This window comes from Euprymna scolopes, chromosome 16, assembly GCF_053919585.1.
Source record: "Euprymna scolopes isolate OS-2025 chromosome 16, ASM5391958v1, whole genome shotgun sequence".
NCBI classification, from domain to species: Eukaryota; Metazoa; Mollusca; class Cephalopoda; order Sepiida; family Sepiolidae; genus Euprymna; species Euprymna scolopes.
The window spans coordinates 20,983,584-21,005,213 of record NC_136497.1 but is presented as its reverse complement, the minus strand read 5'-3'; the positions used below and the strand labels follow the sequence as shown (position 1 = coordinate 21,005,213).

Below are 21,630 nucleotides of genomic sequence, written 5' to 3'. Positions count from 1 at the left end.
GAAACATATACGCAGAAACATATACGTAGAAACATATATGTAGACACATATGCGTATAAACATATGTATAGAAGCATATATATAGGAACATATATATGGAAACATATACATAGAAACATATACGTAGAAATATATACGTAGAAACATATACGTAGAAACATATACATAGAAACATATACGTAGAAACATATATGTAGGAATATATACGTAGAAACATATACGTAGAAACATATACATAGAAACATATACATAGAAACATATATGTAGGAATATATACGTAGAAACATATATGTAGAAACATATACGTAGAAACATATACTTAGAAACATATATGTAGAAACATATACGTAGAAACATATACGTAGAAACATATACATAGAAACATATACGTAGAAACATATATGTAGGAATATATACGTAGAAACATATACGTAGAAACATATACGTTGAAACATATACATAGAAACATATACGTAGAATCATATATGTAGGAATATATACGTAGAAACATATACGTAGAAACATATACGTCGGAGCATATACGTAGAAACATATGTATAGAAACATATGTATAGAAACATATACGTGGAAACATATACATAGAAACATATACATAGAAACATATACGTAGAAACATATACGTAGAAACATATATGTAGAAACATATACGTAGAAACATATACATAGAAACATATACATAGAAACATATACGTAGAAACATATACATAGAAACATATACATAGAAACATATGTATAGAAACATATACGTAGAAACATATACGTAGAAACATATATGTAGAAACATATACGTAGAAACATATATGTCGAAACATATACATAGAAACATATACGTAGAAACATATACGTAGAAACATATACATAGAAACATATACATAGAAACATATGTATAGAAACATATGTATAGAAACATATGTATAGAAATATATACGTAGAAACATATACGTAGAAACATATATGTAGAAACATATACGTAGAAACATATACGTAGAAACATATACATAGAAACATATACGTAGAAACATATGTATAGAAACATATACGTAGAAACATATACGTAGAAACATATGTATAGAAACATATACGTAGAAACATATACGTAGAAACATATGTATAGAAACATATGTATAGAAACATATACATAGAAACATATACGTAGGAACATATACGTAGAAACATATGTATAGAAACATATGGATAGAAACATATGTATAGAAACATATATGTAGGAACATATATGTAGAAACACGCGAAGTCGTCACAACATTTTCTTAAAATTGAGAAGACATTGAAAAAGGGAAGAAAAGAGAAAAGGAAATGAAAAATATTCAATATCAGTAATATTTTTAGCTGTAAAAATTCATTTGTATAAACTGTCATCATTGTCATAATCTTCCTAGTCGGATTTTTTCGTTTGTGTTTAAATAAACTAAAACCTAAAATATTGTTGGCATTGTTAAGAGAACATGTATCATCATCAGCCTCCTCCTTCTCCTCCTCGTCATCATCATCATCATCATCATCATCATCATCATCATCATCATACACCAAACCTAAACAAATTGCAATGAATTATCAGAACGAGTTTTCTCTCATCAAAATCCAGATTTAAGTTTTATGTAAAAGAATTCAAAATGAACTTAAAACTTAATGTAGAAAAATCAAAATTAGAACAGATTCATTAATAACAGCCATTTTAATGATTTTGCAAGTTTTTATAGCAAGATATTGAGTGATACTCAATAAAGACGATAAAAAAATAAAGAAGGTTCACAATATTCTTCCGGTATTTCGGTATAAACTGTTATTCGTAGCTAATTAGGTTATCTTCGTAATATTTTTAAAACTTTTAGAAACAGGCGAACATATACAGCGCTGGTTTCAGTATAGAACGCAGACGCTCAGCTTCAATATCAATTTCACTATGTTAAATGGTAATATAGATACTAAAAGCAGCATTGTAATCGTTCGGCTGTTTTGGTAATTTTCCCGAAATTACACGAAGATACCCGAGTCGGTAATGGATAATGCAAATACCATAGTTTCTATAAGGCGGTTATGTAAATCTTAGCGTGACACAGTATTATTAAGGACTGAATTGACTACACAGCTGTAATCCTATAGTGGGATTAATTTTATATATATATATATATATATATATATATATATATATATATATATATATATATATATATATATATATATTTACTTGATAAGTCATCGTCCTATCGAAATACAATATCGGATTAAAATTTAAAAAAAAAAACAGCTGCGTATCAAAGGAAATTATCTGAAAGCAAAGAGGCTTGTTCCTTCAACTAATTTTAATAATTTGTTTTTGCTTTACTTTTAATTGTAGCATTTCTTCCCGTGGAAATTACGTGTCCAAATTACATTGAAAAGTCGTTGGCGGCATTTGGAGAAAGTATAGAGCTGACTCCGATGGTTTCTTCTCAAAACAGTGTAAGAACGACCGTGACTCCGGAACGAATTATTCCAACCCTTCAGGATATTAACCGACACTTTCATGTTCAGGCTGAAGCGATTGGTAAAACTGGTGATTCTGTTAACTGCTCTTTCTATGTCCATGTTACACGTAGGTACTCCTTACTTACCTCCCCTTGTTTTTTTTTACATTTATTGTGCTAATTGAATGTGGAGATTTCTTTTAAAATTTGGACGTTTTAAAACCAGAAAGATTTACTAAAAAAACAGTAGTTTTAGTTCAACAGTTCCGAAAACTATTAATGTAGATTAGCGATCTTAAAAACAAAATCCAAATGATTAAAAAGTTCAGTTTAGTAATGTTACTTTAAATCTTGTTCCCATACGATGATCTGTCAAACCAGAATGTTCCACTCGAAGATCTGCCATTCTTCGATAAAATCGAAGGTGATGAATTTTTAACCAATCATTTTTTATGGAAATCGCTCCAGGCAAGTTATGAAGCCCTTTGCTGTAAAGGGCTAAAAATATACTACTTCAAAGTCAAAAACAATAAGCGTAGACTTTGACATAGAAGAGTAATACTTCCTATTTTGTCAAAAACATCGCGCATAGAATGTGAGGTCTAAATGATAAAATAAAAAAGTGAGAGTTGCGAAGCTGTCAAAAGTAACCATAAGATTTACTACTTTCGTACTCTCCTACTAAGTGAGTTTTTGGTGTGCTGTACATGATTGTAGGTGGTAGTAGGACTGAGTGTGAGAGTGAAAACTCCCTATACTTCTTTATGTATGAAAAGCTTAAAAAGAATGTCGAACCGGACTAAATATTAAAATCGAACAATGTAAACTAAACAAAAATGTTGTTTCTAACAATTTGACGAATATGTGACAACATTACTGAAACGGTCTATGTATGTGGGTTTTGTTACCAAATCTGTTGAACACTCATATCGGAGACGAGGACTAGTCTGAATTTGTAAGTAAGATTTTAGTTTTAACAAATAAAAATTCGCTCGCAATTTGTTAAAACCTTCATTGTTGTTTTTATTATTATTTCTTCATATAATCCTATAAGAATCAATAAGACGAATTGGCATGATTTTTTATTTGGTCCATTGCTACCATATAATAAAACTGTACAGAAATTATCATTTTTTATTATACGATTATTCTGCTTATGCGTACGGTTATCATGAAGCAATGCATATTTATTAGAGCCACGTGATCTCTTGAATTTAATATGGTCAAAAAATGATAACTAAATGCTGAATTGTCGGACAGATGTTTTAGAGAAAGAATGTTTCAACGGAACTGAATATTTTATTTTTGCTATTTTTAATATCCATTTAGTGTTTAAAACATTCCACGAGGAAGGATTAAGGTTAATTCATTGCATCTTAAATGTAATAACTTTTTTTTTAAATATGCACACATAGGAATAAATGAATGGGACAGCTTCCGTACATTTATATCTGATCTACCTCTGCATTCCATGTTTAGAAAGGATGTGTCCTCTATAGTATCAGACTTGACCGAATGGTTAATTGTAGGCATAGACCAATTCATACCATCCAAAATATTCCAACAAAAACCTAACAGCCAGCCATGGTTCTTCCCAGAATGTGCTACTGCCATCACGCACAGAAATCACTTTTTCCATAGCTACCAACGTAATAGATGTACTGAGACTAAAGCTGCTTTCAGGACTGCCAACAACCACTGTAAAAGAGACATAAAAAATGCAAGAGAGTCATATGCTCAGTCCGTTTAATCAAAAGTAGCTGAACAATGTCTTGGTTCCCACCAGTTTTGGCTAATAGCAAACAGGGTCCTGAACGGAAGCGTGCGTTCTATCCCAACCATCATCAATGGACCTGAGGTCCTCTCATCAGCATCGGACAAGGCCAAACTATTTGCCAAGAACTTTGCAGCTAATTCTACCCTATGCGACGAAGGCCATTAACTCCCCATATTTCCTCCTATAACAGAAAACACACTATGCAACATACAAATGTCTGTGCGTGAGGTCGCCAAGCTAATCAAGAATCTTGATTCCAGTAAAGCAACTGGCCCTGACGGCATTCCAATTATAGTGCTGAAAAAGCTTCAACCAAAACTTGCCCCCATACTTACAAAACTGTTTAAGCGTTACCTTAAAGAGAAGTGCTTCCCAACACCCGGGAAAACCTCATCAGTATGCCCTGTATTTAAGTATTCAGGTGATAAGTCATCTCCCTCTCAGTACAGACCAATAAGTCTACTGTGTGTCATGAGTAAGTTGCTGGAATCCATATTAAATAAAGAAGTAGTCAACCACCTCAGCAGAAATAACCTTCTTAGTGTCATGCAATATGGTTTCCGTACTGCTAGATCTACAGCAGATGTGCTAACGGTTATATCTCATAGGATTAGTGAATCTCTTGACAAAGACTTCCTTTCTAGAGCAATTGCTCTTGACATATCGAAGGCCTTCGATAAAGTATGGCATAAGGGCCTACTTCACAAGATTTCCAGCTACGGTATAACTGGAAATGTTTTCTCAATTATTAAATAATTTCTATCTATGGCAACACATCAAAGGCCGTAAATGACAAAGTTCTCTCTGATTCTCTCTCCTCGGATCTTAAGCGCATGGTACACTGGGGAAAGAGGTAGCTGGTTACTTTTAATGCATCTAAAACCAAGCTTCTATCTTTACATCATCAACGCTCTGATCCCCATCTGACATCAATTGAAATGAATAGCTCTCGTCTTGAGGAAGCTCCATGTTTTGATAAGCTTCTGGGTTTGACCTTTACTCCTGATCTGAAATGGAACACGTACATCAAGTCTGTTGCCAAGGTCGCTGGAAAAATGGTAGGATCCTTCTACCGCCCCAGAAGATATCTCATTGCTGATGCAATTCTCTATCTATACAAAAGCCAAGTACGTCCAAGGATGGAGTACTGCTGCCATATCTGGGTAGGGGCTGCTAAAAACAGCATATCCTGCCTTGATAGAATACAAAATAGACTTTGTAACTTAGTGAGGGATTCCCTTTTCTCTTCCCTGTAACCTCTCTCCCACAGAAGAGACGTAGCGAGCCTGTCTTTGTTTTATCGTTATTTCCATGGCACGTGCTCGTCTGCACTCCAATCTCTGCCCCCTCGCCAATCTTTCACGAAAAACACCCGTCTAGCTGAAAGATTGTCAGTAATTTTCCCCACTCTTTATCTGTGCCTAAATCAAAACGTAGACTCCATGAACAAAGCTTCTTTCTTAGAAGTGCACGTCTGTGGAACTCTGTTCCGTTTGCCTGTTTCCCACCTGACTACAACTTGGATGTCTTCAAGTCCAACATAAACAAGTTCTTGATAAAGACACTTTATCAAATCTCCATTACTAAGGATTACTACGATATTATCCCATTGATTACTGTACACGCAATAACCCTTATCCCCGAGTGGCTTCCGGGCCTTGATAAGTGGTGAATAACATGTAAAAAAATGATTCTCTTACAATTTTAATGGTGAGATCGATGTGATGTAATGGTGAGATCGATATGATTTAATAATAAGATCGATGTAATTTAATGGTGAGATCGATGTGATTTAATGGTGAGATCGATGTGATTTAATGGTAAGATCAATGTGATTTAATGGCGAGATCGATGTGATTTAATGAGGAGATCAATGTGATTTAATGGCGAGATCGACGTAATTTCATGGTGAGATCGATATGATTTAATGGTAAGATCGATGTTATTTAATAATGAGATCGATCTGATTTAATGGTGAGATCGATGTGATTTAGTGGTAAGATCGATGTGATTTAATGGTGGGATCGGTGGGATCGGTGGGATTTAATGATGTGATCGATAAAATTTTATGATGAGATCGATGTGATTTAATGGTGAGCGATTTCCATTAAACAAACGAAAACCCAAGTTTCGGTGCTTATGCATCTATGTTACCGCGCTATTTTTTAAATAGTATTACGTAGAAATATTGATTTATTTTCCTGTGATAAAACAAGAATTTAACAAAAAAAAATAGTCCATAACAGTTCACTAACAACTACTATCCATAAGGTACGTTTTACACATATGACGTTTCTTTTCTCATTTGCAGCAAACCAGTGTTTTGCCTCCACATTTCGTGCACCATTAAACGGGATACATACGTGCACTGAGATGAACGCTGATGGCGAAGTGATCTGCAATATTGAGTGTAACGAAGGGTTCTTCTTACCTGATGGACTTACAAGGACAGGTGTCGTTTGTAGAGGACGGAATGAATGGTCCAGGCCATCGATGGACTGTGTCAGTAAGTAAACATCTATTTACATTCTTTTATCTGATATGGAAAATCTGTTTTTCTCAATCCGTTCTATTTTTGTTCAGTTCTTTAAGGTCCTTCGTGCTCATTACTTACTGTATTTTCTCGTCGATGAAAATCAAATTAATTTTCCAAACAGAAGATATTCGCATCAATTTTACGTTCCCTGACGTAAATTAAAAACAATATATAATGATTCTAAACCTAATGTACTAAGTGAGTATTTGGTGTGCTGTACGTGATTGCAAGTGGTAGCAGGCCTAAGTTTGAGAGTGAAAACTCCCTAGACTTCCTTTATGTATGAAAAATTTTAACAAAATATTGACCAGGACTAAATATTAAAATCGAGCGATGTAAACTAAACAAAAATGTTGTTTTCTAACAAGTTGACGAATATGTAACGAAATCACTGACACTGTCTAGAATTTTTTATTCCAATTTCGTTTAACAATCCGTTGCATTATTTTGATTCTATAAAATATCTAAATTTGAGGCTTAAGCTTAAAACATCTTAAGACGAAATTGAAATTCAGGACATTTTTTTATCTAATGACTATGAATCAAGTTCTATGCAAATCTGAAATATTCGTACCTTTACTTATAAGTGAAGGAAATATACATTTAATTAAATGTAATATTTATTTAATGTAGTAGAGCACGTTCTCAGATAAAAGATGGCTGAGTGATATTTGTTGGATATGGATGATAGGAATAGGAAGGTGAAGGGGAAATCTTCAGGAAATTGTATGAGTTCATTAAAACATACGCTTGGAGTACTGTTAATATTAGAACTGTAGAGTGGTTGCAGTGGATTGCCATGATATCATATTCGGTTTAACCTCTGCTTCGAACGGCTTTTAGAAGTAGATATCAGAACTTACATATCTCTGGCCAGGTCTTCATCCCTCTTCCTCTTAAGTTAATCTTTATCACTTTTTCCCATATTTTTTCTTGCAAATTGATAGTGTCCATTCAGATGATATATATATACTAACCCAATCAATATGTATTCTTGCAATGTGGCTAAACCAACGAAGCCTCCATCATATATACACCTACCTATACTGCACAAATAAAAGATACGTCTACAATCATCAGATCTAAACCTGCTTTTAAAATTCACATTACACAACGATCGTATTTTCATATCATCTCTCTCCATACAGCATATCGACAACTTTTACTTGTCAGGTTTCACTCCTAATAACTTCACCACACAAATATACTTTCCCCACATTTGAGTTCTCATTCATATCCAGTGTCTAACACACCGTGAACCTAAACTGGTCATCATCTCGTAATTCCATTGTATTTTTTGTGTACATAATGCTTACAAGTACCATAAAAAATCGAGTTCTTTATGTTTGTGCTGGTGGGAGTCGTGTAGTAAAAAGTCAATAAGCTATGGAAGTGGGGTCCCAGGCGACTATTTCGATCAATAAGTTTACTTTAGTGTGTGAAAACAACAGGTGTCGAGTAAGATCACTGGATAGTCAATAAACACTAAACAGATAGATAATCGACAGTATTATGGTGTATCACAGAAGAAAGAGGGGATAGGGAAACTATATTGAGTATCTGATATAAATTATGGTGTATATGCGAGCCAAGAAAGAAAGAGAACTGACCAGAAATAGGTTTGAGTATAGAAAGAACCAATGTGCCTTCTGTATAAAGCATGTGCGAAGTAAGGATCGCGGTTGAGTGAAGTGAGTAGGAAGAGGACAGTTAATTAGGAATTTGCAAATATCGTTGTATTTCAACAGTTACAGCACAACAACAATTCTGGAGTTTATGAAATTGTTCTTACATGAGAAACAACTTCTATAGTATTTGAACCGAATGTTGCGTCCATTACAATAAAATCGAACGTATCTCTTTATTTAGTTATCGTGTCTCTTAGCCGTGCCCTTTTGCTTGTGTACCGTCGTTCCTTGCCTCTGGAAACAAAATCTTTCTCAACACATAATAACAGATGCAACTCTCTATGCTTTGGGGGGGGTCAATTGGGTTTTATTCAGCCACAATGATTTTTACCACGGTCAAAGTAGCATCGCCGTTTCTTGTTACATTAAAATGTGGACGTGGGTCTTTATTTTACTATGATCTTAGTCGCCATTTACTTTTATTTTGTCGCCTCCATGACAACTCTCTTCGATCCATTTTCTCTGGAATCCAGATACAGACTTTTTTATCTGCTCTCACTGCCACCCAGAACCAGATTCTCTGTGATCTCGTTTCAATCTTCCACCAAAATCTCGTTCCACGAATCGTTGTGATGCGGCAATCCGACGACTTCACGCCATATCAACGACTGCTCTGCCTGTTCGACCCATCTCTCTAGTTTTGTTATGATAATTTTGATAAACAAACAACCTGCCTGTGCTAATATCTTCTAAGCTGAAAGACAATGAGTTCCAATTCTTGATTCTATAAATCGCACTGGCCACAACAGACAGTCTATCTACATCAGGATCATTATACAACAGTTTGTGGGTGATTGAGAAAAGGGTAAAAGGGATCACTTATATGGGAATAGAGAGATGCGAGGTTTTTTTTTACAAAGGAGTCATCACTTATCAAGACCCGGGGGCCACTCGAGGATAAGGGTTAATGGGTATACATTATTAATGGGGTTATAGCGTAGTAATCATAAGTAGTGAAAATTTTGTGAATTGGATTACTTAGGTGGGCGGTTCATCAAGAACTTGTTTACATTGGACTTGAAGACAATCAAATTGTAGTCAGCTGGAAAGCAGGCAAACGGAAGAGAGTTCCACAAGCGTGCAGTTCTAAGAAAGAAAGCTTTGTTCATGGAATCTACTTAACCCACTTAGAGTGATCCATAAACAATATAGAAATAGGACGCATTACTTTTGGAATGCCTCCTATAGAGCTTATAACGTTATCTAACTAGGAAACTCCATAAACAATAAATAAAAAAGAGGCATTACTTTTGGAATGCCGCTCATATATTTTATAAATTAACCTGCTTAGGAAGGTCTATAAACAATGAAAAAATAGGAATGGAATTTCTCTCACCTAGGAAGATCCATAAAGAATTTTAAAAAATAGGAGACGTTACTTTTGGAATGCCTCTCATATAGTTGATAACTTAACCTATTTAGGAAAAACCATAAACAATAGAAGAATAGGAGACATTATGTTTGGAATGCCTCTCATATAGCTGATAACGTCATTTGGATTGTGAGACATATACGGTCACCGTAACTTGATCTTTTTACCTGATTTTTGGAATCAGCAGTTTTCCATATGATTTTTGGAATATGACATCTATTGTCAGTGTCGTACATCATAAAGATTTTTTATGTATTAAAAAGTTAAAAGAAAAATACCCTACCCTCCCTATATAAGAATGACTTTCTAAATAATAACGTTATTATTTCTGCACGCTCCGTATTCTGTATATCAGTTTTTTATTTAATAAATTGTTAGGTGAAAGTACAGAATAGTTAAAAGAAAAATGCCCCCACTTCCCAATATTAAGAATGGCTTTCTAAAAAAGCGTTATTATTTGACTTTCTAAATAATAACGTTTTTATTTCAGTAAGGTCCGTATTCCATAATAGTAAAATATTATCCTTCTATATTAAGAATTATTTAATTGTTAGGTGAAAGTACAGAAGAGCAAAAAAAAATACTCTCTCCTCCCAATATTAAGAATGGCTTTCTAAATAATAACAGTTTTATTTAAACACTGTCTGTATTCCATAATAGTAAAATATTAAGAATATCCACATATTAATAATTATCAACTTGTTAGGTTAAAGTACAGAAGAGTTTAAAAAATCCTCTCCCCGCCCAATAATAAGAATGGATTTCTAAATAATGACATTTTTATTTCAGCACCGTCCGTATTTCGTAATAGTAAAATATTATCCTTAGCATTACTTAATCTATTTTTATGATTTTTAGAATGTGACAAATAAGTCCTCAACGTACATTTGATCCATTTACCTGATGTTTTGAATCAGCAGTTTTTCTATGTGACTTTTGGAATATGACATCTATTGTCAGTGTCGTATATCATAAAGATTTTTTATACATTTTTTTTTAAGGAGAAGATAATGATTTGGGGGGAAATTACGCTATATAATACGATTACTTGGTCTTTTGGCTAAGCTTGTGCCTAATTTTGTTGTGTGTTATTTTTGTTTTTTATGATTTTATTATTGTAAACTCAATTTTTTGACATCAATAAAATAAATAAATAAGATCAAAGTGTAGTATCTGTTCTTTGCAATCAATCGATCTCATATTCCCTCCATAAACAAAGTTATTATATCATATTTTAACTAATACTAAAGAAACTGGCCAGTCAAGTTATAGAGAAATGACGTCATTTCCGGTATAATGACTCTGCAGTTTTCAATTTATATTAAAATACATTGTCTCCTTTTTAAAACACTAAGAACTAAATTTGTGTACTTCTTTTCGATACATATTTTCATTCATAATTTTTTTCTACCTTATCGTTTCTCGTGATTCTTGAATAGTTCACTATTTGACACACAAAAATCACATAAGTAGCTTTTTTCTCCTACTTACAAAAAAAAAAAAAGCAGTTGACCCACACAGAATTCGCTAGGTCTTGTGCAGATGACATATATAACATAATTGTATTTTCCTTTTAAATAAATAGAAAAAAAGTTTTAATATGAATATCAATACACAAAAATCCCAAATTTATAGGAGTATAGGTTGAAAAATATTCCGAATATTGAACTCTATATTATATTCTATTTTTAATAACATGCTCCAGTAATCCACCAAATAAACTGATGAATCATAATTAAATATTGATTTTGTAAGTCGTAACGTATCGACAAAAAAAAAGTCGGGATATAAGGCTAGATTCACTTCATTATATAATAAAGGAAAGAAGACTTTAATGTCCACCACAAAAACTGGCTTGGATTCTCTAATCACAGATGCAGCGGGCAGCACAACTCATAGCTTCACTATATCTCACTCCCTATCACAAATTGTTACTTTTCCAACCCATTTCCCTGACCAGGAAGAACAACACGCATCACTTCTAGATTTGTTTTTGACCACAGTTCCCGATGATTGCATAACGAAGGCCCACAGCCCACTCGGGAACGCTGGTCATGCAGAGATAATGATTGAAATCGCCCTAAACTCTAGACCCAAAACTGAAGAGCCAGTGCTCAAAACAACGAGATATTATAAAAAGGCTGACTGGGAAGCCATCAGGGAACTAATCAGGGATACCCCATGGGGAAATATTTTTTCTCTCCCTGCTGAACAGTGTGCAAACGAGACCACTGACTGGTTCGAAACTGCAATCGAAGCGCATGTTCCCATGCGGAAATTTTATAGTAAGCCCCACTCTCCCCAATGGTTTACTTCGACTTGCGCAACTGCAATTGCTCAAAAGCAGCATGCATACCGCAGATTTAACTGACATAAGTCCAGTTTAAACAGACTGAAGTATATAGAAGCTAGAAATAACGTTAAGAAAGAAATAGCGACAGCTAAGAGAGAATTTACGAAAACCACTAAAAAAAAACGCATCGAAGCACAAAAACTAGGAACTCGAGACTTCTGGAAAATCTACAACAATGTAGAAAATAATGGGCAATCAACAATTCCCCCACTAACCAACAATCATGAGGTTGTCTCCTCAGCAACCGAGAAGGCTAACATGCTTGCAAGTCGGTTTGCCTCAAATTCCACACTGGACCCTTCCAACCACCCCCTACCTGATTTTCCTATGCGGACAGACGCCACGCTAGACGATCTAAAAATCACCCCTGCTCAGGTGCAAGCCATCATAAAAAACCTTGACAATTCAAAAGCATGTGGAGCCGATCTCATCCCAGCTGTGCTATTAAAAAAATTCTCAGCCGAAGTAGCTCTAGTTCTCTCCAAACTTTACAACAAATGCCTTAATGAAGCTTGCTTTCCGGGTTGTTGGAAAACTGCTTCTGTTGTACCAGTATTCAAGAATTCTAGCGAAAGGACTAACCCATCAAGTTATCGCCCCATTACCCTCCTCCCACTTTTTGCCAAAATATTTGAGACCTTAATTAACCATGCTCTAGTCCATCACCTTACAGATGCTAAACTTCTGACTCACCAACAATATGGATTTAGACAAGCCCGTTCCACAAAAGACATCCTAACTGCAATCTCTTAACGTATATACCATTCACTGGACAAAGCGGAGGATGGCAGAGCAGTAGCTCTAGATATATCTAAGGGTTTTGATAGGGTATGGCATGAGGGTCTCCTCAGGAAAATTAGATCATACGGTATCACTGGTAGAATACTTAACATAATTAAATCCTTCTTAGATAAGAGAAAAATCCAGGTTGTCCTCAACGGTCGTACATCTAAACAATATGATATAAATGCAGGAGTGCCCCCAGGACCTTGGACCTCTATTGTTCCTGATATTCATAAATGACCTTCCCGACAAAATTGCCTCTGAGATGGGTATATATGCTGATGACACTACACTCTATGGCAGGCACGACAGGAAGACGAATGAACACATTTCTAAAATGGCAAAAACACTAGAGAATAATCTGCAATCTGTAGTGGAATGGGGACAAAAATGGTTGGTCACGTTCAATGCCACCAAGACTAAACTAGTTTCATTCAATAATTACAAGAAACCCTCTCTACCACCTATAGCAATGGCCAACGACTCTTTATCTGAGGGTACATCTTTCAAACTCCTTGGCGTAACGTTCACAGGAAACATGAGTTGGAACAATTACATTGAAGGCATTGCCAGGGCCGCTGCAAGAAAGGTTGGCTCTCTCTACCGTGTTAGACAACTACTAACACCCGAAAGTATCCTGCACCTCTATAAGGCCACCATTCGCCCATGTATGGAGTATTGCTGTCACATTTGGGCTGGTGCATCGGCTACCAGTCTCTCGCTCCTTGACAAGGTTCAAAAGAGAGTCGCAAACCTGATAGGCCCTGAACTGGCATCTAAGCTTCAGCCTCTGTCCCATCAACGAAATGTTGCATCCCTCTGCCTGTTCTACAAGTATTTTAGTGGTGAATGCTCTGACGAACTGCAATCACTTGTGCCCCCGCGACGTGAGCACCCTCAACAAACCCGACAGGCTGCTAAATCCCACCCCCACACTGTAGAGGTCCCTAGATGTAAAAGATCTTTCTACTCCAATAGCTTCTTCCCCAGAACCGCTAGACTCTGGAATTCCATTCCAGGTCCCTGCTTCCCCAACAGTACTGACGTTCAAAAGTTCAAGTGTAACGTGAACGGACATCTTGCTGCCCAAATTCCTACATAGTACCCCAGTAGTTGCTGCCCCTGATAGTAGTCCCCTACACCAAAGTAGCAATTTGCCTTGTTTGGGGTGAAAATGTAATAAAAAAAAATTTTTTTTTTAAAAACGATTTGGGGGGGGGGGAAGAAAGTGTTGTTTTCAGCGTTAACACCCGGAATAATGATTTATTTAATGGTGAAACGTTTATTGTTACTTTTTAGGAGGTTCGGAACGCTCCAATTACCTTCGTTTTACTATGTTATACGACACAAGAGAAATGACATCATGTTACCATGGAATTAAGCAAGATTTTTCCACCAATTTCCCGATCATCCGGAGTCAAATCAGCAGTTATTGTTATGGCAGGGATACGCAACATATCAAAGTGGATAACTTGAATGTGACACAAGGACAATTGTTTCAGGTAAAGGATTCTCTTATTCATTTTATTTCAGAAAATATTTTTTCAAGTAGTAGGTGGTTGCAATTAGGTTTAAATGTATTTGTTCAGTTCTTAACCATGGTGTCTATAGCTTTTTCTAATCATCCTATCTTATGTTTTCCACTGTTAGTCATATTGCAGAACTCAGAGAATTCCTTTTTGAGCCAAACTTTCCGGTAAAATATGATTATTAATGTGGACCTTTTGAATATTAATACGAACATAACATTATTCTTATCTGGATCGTAACACACACACACACACATATATATATATATATATATATTTCCAATTTTGAGTTATAGTAAGCTACTTTTTGTTGATACTATTGTTTACGCAGATAATGCAAATAAACGAATATATATATATATATATATATATATATATATATATATATATATATATATATATATATATATATATATATATTATTTTTTAAAAACAGTAATCTACGGACACACGTGTTTCGGAGCCCTACTCCTCTCCAGCGTAGCTTGACTGTTGGTAAGATTTGAACCTTGGACCTTATGTATTTCAGTCCAGCACCCTAATCCACTGCGCTATGTTCCCATAGCTTCTTTTTTATCGTTTATCTGTTTAAGTGGTTTTTATTTTGATTTTTTAAACGATAGTAATGTTTATCTCTCCACCTTGGAGAACCGGTGTTTTTCTTAGAAAGTCGCCCAATTTTATTTGGACGTATTATATATATATATATATATATATATATGTGTGTGTGTGTGTGTGTGTGTGTGTGTGTGTGTGTGTGTGTACATGTATTTATATATTTATAGCTATACATGTACATATGAATGTATATGTACATGCGTGTATATACATATATATCTGCATATATGTGTATGCATATATATATCTACGTATATAAATGTATATATGCATATATATATGTATATGTATATATATGCGTATGTATGTGTAAATGTATATGCATACATATATGTGCGTTTATATAGATAATCAGGATAGTGCTGTTTTAGTTACTTACAAAAAGTTTATTCTGAACAAATTCGATGTTTTGAAAAATATTTTCCTTACAAGACTTAAAATGAACATTGCCTCCGAACAGCTGTAAACAACTTTGTGCTTTTATGTTATTTGGAATATTATTTGAAAATGATTCTACTCTTCAAAAATACACATATATCTATATACATGCAGACACACGTACACATACACAAATATGCTCACGCATATATACATATATATATATGTATATATATATGTATATATATATATATATATATATATATGTTTTAATGGAAATTTATTTCCAATTTTGAGTTATAGTAAGCTACTTTTTGTTGATACTATTGTTTACGCAGATAATGCAAATAAACGAATAATTTATTTCATACGCGAGGCTGGGAATGAACAACCCATAATACAAAATGAAAAATACTATAATCATTTTTCACTTTATTGTATAATTTTCTTGTTCCCAGCCTTGCGGACTAAATAAATAGTTTGTTTAGTTTCACATGTTGAAGATATTAGCTTCCTTCGGTTTTCACTTTTATAATTGACAATATTCACCATGAAAATATTTCGCCATCGTTTCCACATCTTTTGAACAGGTTTGGGCTCAACTAACGCTGTCCCTTGCAACTGAACCGTTAGGAAAACCATTGGAAGAATGTTTAGCCGAAATCTATGGACAATTAGAAAAGCCGTCATTTCGAGCGATGTTTAATTTCACATCAGACCGATGCCATATACTTAACATGAAATTGAATGTAGATACGTCGCCAAGCACGTGTCCAGTTGAAAGATATTTAGCTATCCCTTACATTGGTGATCCTGTTTGCTGTAAGTTTTTTTTTCTTTTTCTTTTTTTTTATTATTCTAAATTGTTGAGCACAGAAGCACACTTCCATCGCGCAAGGCTCATCTTTTAACTGTGATGTAATTCTGTTAATCATCTAAAGAAACTCAAGTGGCCAGGAGTCAACAACTCCAGAAGCCACCACTGCAATTGGAGTTAAAATAAGTATGTCTGCAAGCATGTTTTCTTAATTTCAAATCGGGTATCGTTTTACGATTAACTTAAATAGCAGACTGTTGTGGGGTACAAATCACCTCTATTTGAGAACTAAGTTAAATCAACCAGTCCTATGAATACCACTGGTTTCAGAGACTAAATGGAGACATTCATACCATGTTTATACGCATACTACGAACACGTTCCTCTCATACCACTTTAGTGGCTCCTGTATTCTTTATGATAAATACATATTATATTTTATACACTTTACACTACTTGTGGTTTCTTTCATTTGTGACCCCTAGCAAGGGTTTAAAATACATACCGTTGAAAAAATTAAAAGTTGTTTCTTTTTCAATTTATCTAAGTGATATAATAATTTTAAGACTTATCTAAGTAACATCTATATCATGTTTTGCTAGTTCGTACATTACACCTTGAAAAAGGTCGAATACAATTTTAGAAGGTCAAACTATTTAAAAAAATGCCAAATTCACGTAATTTGGCTTTAAAATGCCAATCTGGAAACCCTGGACGAGAATATAAGAGTGATCTCCCTTTGATGTAGCCTCGTTTTCGAATATTATTATAATACATATGATCAGTGTTGTAATCGTGTGAGAAAGGAACTCATAGCAATTCTGACGTGCAGCTGTTCTTCACCAAAGAAAGGAGACAACAAAACGCTAAATATAAAAAAGAAAACATTCAAAATAAACAGAAGAAAAAAAAGAATACATATAAGACGAACAAATTGTACTGGGCTAAAGAAGTGAAATAAAGGGTTTCTCTAACAATGTGATTTTATTATTTGTATTGAACTATATAGCACAATATTACTTTCTGAATATTTATCTATGTATTAATACAATAGTGTGTGTTTTATTTTGTGTGTCACGCTTACATCTTTTTTCTTACGAGTAACTGTCGTTTAATTGTTCTGACCTTTCACTTCTTGTAGTAAATAATTTTACCATGAATTCTTCATAAGTTTTGGTTTCGGTTTCGATTATAACTAAAGGAACTCAAGTTATATATTTATATATATACATATATTTTTATTCGTGAGATTTGGTTTCGGTTTCAAGTCAAGCTGATGCACCCAAGTCATATAGGTATATTTTTTATTTTTGAAATCACAACTTTATAATTTATAAGAATCGATAGAAAATTGACTCTATAATAATATATACGTAATCTCCATGAATTAAATATCATATTTAAGTATATTTTAAGACCGGGCTACGCCAGGCGTCCCTGCTAGCTTGGATTAATACTTTTACAGTTTTAACAAAAGAGCTACAATATTATCAGGGCGTCTCTATTTTCACTGAACATCCACAGAAGGTGATGGTGCTGAACAGTTCATTATGAAGAGAGAGTAAATTTACATAAACATATAGTAAACTGAACCCCTACCTAAAAATTTAACAAGGTACAAGTAATCGCAACGAAGAAAAGATTTTATAATATGAACAATGTTATGCTTAATCCATATTGATTCGGATATTTAAAAAGAAATTAAAAAAGCAAATTTTTTAACGGTGAGGGAAATGTCAGATACATATTCGCCGATTATGTATAAATAATATTAATTATTAATATTAAATATTAATAATAGGTATAATACATATTTTCAAAATGAAAATCTCTCTTACATCAAGTTTATTATATTGCAAAGTTTTAAATGTCATTTCGAATATGTTACCGTTTCTTTTTTTTTTTGCTTTCTTTTTTTATTTTATTTTTATTATTATTATTTTATTTATTTATTTTTTTTTTTTTTGCTTTCTTTTTTATTTAGTGCCTTGTACTACGGGGACGTGGTTTAATGGAATTCAGTGCGAATTGTGTCCTGTTGGTACGTACCAAGACACCCCAGGACAATCGGATTGTAAGAAATGTCCAAGCAAAATGACCACACACAGAAATGGATCGTCCGTGATTGAAGAATGTGTTGGTAAGAATACGAAACACGACAAATCTAATGTCCAATATAAAAATTACATCCACTTTATTTTTTTTTTATTACAGTGTTTTCTTTAATAAATACACTAGATCAGGGGGTCTCCAAAGAACGGCCCATGGGCCAGATATGTCCCGCCAAAGTTTTTAATCCAAACCCGCAAAGCTCTCATGAAAAACGTAAACATTATTTAGGGAAAAAATGAAAATGTGTGAAAATAGTATGGTGTTTTTCTTTTTTATCTTCTGCTTAAAATAATGAGGTTTTGGAGCACCAGTTTCCCTAAAAAGCAAATCTAATCAGCAAAACCAGCATGCCCTCTTGTATAAGTATGCCGCGTCCCCTTCTTCATCTTGACTGTCCATTGTAGGCCCTCGTTTTCACTTGTCCTCTGTGCCTGCGCATTGCATCCAATACAAGTTTTCCTTTTTAAAAAATGGTTAGTTTTTACTCAATAAAGTTGATAAATGATTTCAATTGTACATTTGTAACGGACCCCCTCCTCCTCACATATAATAATGTCAGAAATGCACCAATTTCATGTTTCATATTAACTAAATTGTACTAAATAATACTCATGAAAAAATATAGTTTAAATGATTTTCGAATGTTAATTTTTTCACGAAAATTCTGCATTGACTCAGATTTTGAAAACAAATAGCTTCTTAACCGTGTTTTATAGTTATTCATCCATTGTTATTTGGCCAATTTATTTTTTTAATTTTGGCCCACGTAGCCCTAAAAAGTCAGCAATACGACCCCCCCCCCACCATTCGAAAACTTTAGAGATCCCTTCACTAGACCACAGTTGACACGTTGGTCAGTATTTCTTTTATATACCTGTAAACTGTGGATCTTGATTGCGTGTTATCTTGCTTGTTTGTCACCATGCACACTGGATGATGTCATAAATAGGCATGCATGCGTGATGACGGCATAAAGAGCTTTGTCCCATGTGAACAATTAATACTAGTTTGAAGGAGGTTATTGATCTCCCCCCACCACGGCAGGAAGATGTAACACAAAGACCGGATCGTGAGATTGAAAAGACAGCGTCCTAGAGGAAGAGCACTCTAACCTCCACAAATGGTCTGAGCAGCCCCTTCCGTATTCCTCAGTAGAGGAATATCATGTGATCAGCAATAAACTAGCACCTTCTCAAAGAGAGAAGGTAAAGACTGGGATGGTGGACCTTTTAAAACTGCAAAGAACCAGTAACTTATGGCAGTCAACAAGGAAAAGACATTTCAATAATTGCCAATACTTTGTTGAGTTTGGTGCAGAGTAAAAAAAACTCGGTTGCGCCTAAACCTAAATGTAGATTTCATTAACAAAGTTTCTTTCTTAGAACTGCACGCCTGTGGAACTGTCTTCCGTTTGCCTGCTTTCCAGCTTATAATATGGTTGTCTTCAAGTCCAACGTAAACAAGTTCTTGATGAGTCGTTCCATTTAAGTTAATAAATTTATCGAATTTCCATTACAAAGGATTACTATATTGTCCAATTGACTACTGTACACTCTTTAATCCTTACCCTCGAGTGTCCTCTGGACTTTGATAAGTGGTGATGCCTATGTAAAAAAAATGGAAACATAAATGATAACAAGAAAGACGGAAAGAGAATATAGGAATGTAGCGAAATTAATGCAAACCGTGACTTACACAAGCGACGGCACATCTGTCTATCCTGTCTGGTGATGGAATCAAAAAAGAAAAGAGAAAAGAAAAAACTTTCGTTTATAGACAGTTTATTATTATACATATTTACTGAGTCTTCTTTATGAAGGAGTCTGCTGTGACTCAAAAAACACTTAATAATTTCAGGCTCACAATATCCCTTATGATGTACTATTAAGCTTTAGTGATGTATTTTACAACATTTTTACCCCGGAAAAAGATTATTACTAAAAATTCTTCATTTATTTTATATTTATAACTGAAATCTTGCTTTGATTATCTTTACAGCTATTTGCGGCCCTGGATATACGATCCGAAACACCTTCAACAGTGTAGCATGTGTCCCATGTCCAGTGAATACTTATTGGTCATCGGGAAGTGATTGTATTCCGTGTCCTTCAGGGTCATCAACTATGAATAAAATGGCACAAACCAAATGCGTTGGTCAGTATCTATTTCATCTCACACTTATCGTTCACAAGTTTTTGACCTTGAAGTAGTATTTGTTTTAGTTCCTTACATTAAGTGGCTTCATGTCTTGTCTTTGAGCGATTTCCATTTTAAAAAAGTTTAAAAACATGTTTAATTCTTAAAAATGATCATCTGCTGGAAAACCCATTTATGTCACATAAAAAATTAAACAAAAAAAACATTGTTGACTAATATGAAATTCATAATAATTAAAACTAATGAAGCAGAAGGTAATCTTTTATTATTTTTCATAACTTTATATTTTATCCTTTAGTCCTCACATTCATGAGTAATGTTTCTGACAAATGGAGAAGATTTGCTGTCTTATGAGTCGGCTGCTGTTTTGAGTTTAGTGATAATGTTCTCATAGTATATACCATTATTCAATTGCCAAACCTTCCATCAAATAAACACTTATCGTCGAGTAGTTCTTTTTTGGCCTTGATATGTGGTGGTGACTCGTCAGTAAAACCCAAAATACAGCTATGTCGTTTCACTATTACTCTGATATTTGCATATGAATTGTTGTAGGCTTGCAGGCCTGTATATAATCCAGTCAAACACAGGGGTATAATTAATAAAGGTCTATTTACAAAAATATGTTACAGAAGTACAGATCATGATTCTGGGGCTATAACTGCTAGAGGAAGATGTGACACGACGTTAGAAGGTGAGAATAGTCAAGCCAGCGCCCTGAAGGGAAGAGCACTCTGACTTTTTAAAAAGCAATAATTTTACTCCACTCCAAAGAGGGGACACGAAGCCTTCGGTTGATGAATCTCCTAGAACTAACCAGAACGAATGCCTCAGCCTGCAAGATAAAAGGCAACAAAAATGACCTTATTTCTGTTGGACTGATTATTGAGATAAGAACTTCGACTGGCATGTGTTCGTGATTGTGATCAAAGGAATATCATGAATCACAGTATTTATTTTCTTCCCAATGCTGGAAAATGTGACACAAGGGCGGAATAGTCAAGCTAGTACCCCTAAAGGAGGA

General features: G+C 34.4%; 1 protein-coding gene across 1 annotated transcript in view; it reads left to right on the top strand.

Moving 5' to 3' along the window:
• The window catches only part of LOC145296308 (CUB and sushi domain-containing protein 2-like), a 120,592-nt gene extending 99,933 nt beyond the window's left edge, over positions 1–20,659 (top strand). The window contains exons 24-29 of the mRNA XM_080142508.1: positions 2,378–2,614; positions 6,575–6,769; positions 14,295–14,497; positions 16,111–16,342; positions 18,322–18,477; positions 20,448–20,659. Of these exons, the coding sequence (XP_079998634.1) occupies positions 2,378–2,614; positions 6,575–6,769; positions 14,295–14,497; positions 16,111–16,342; positions 18,322–18,477; positions 20,448–20,659 (1,235 nt within the window). The remainder of the gene's footprint in view (positions 1–2,377; positions 2,615–6,574; positions 6,770–14,294; positions 14,498–16,110; positions 16,343–18,321; positions 18,478–20,447) is intronic.
• Positions 20,660–21,630: the final 971 nt, after the last annotated feature.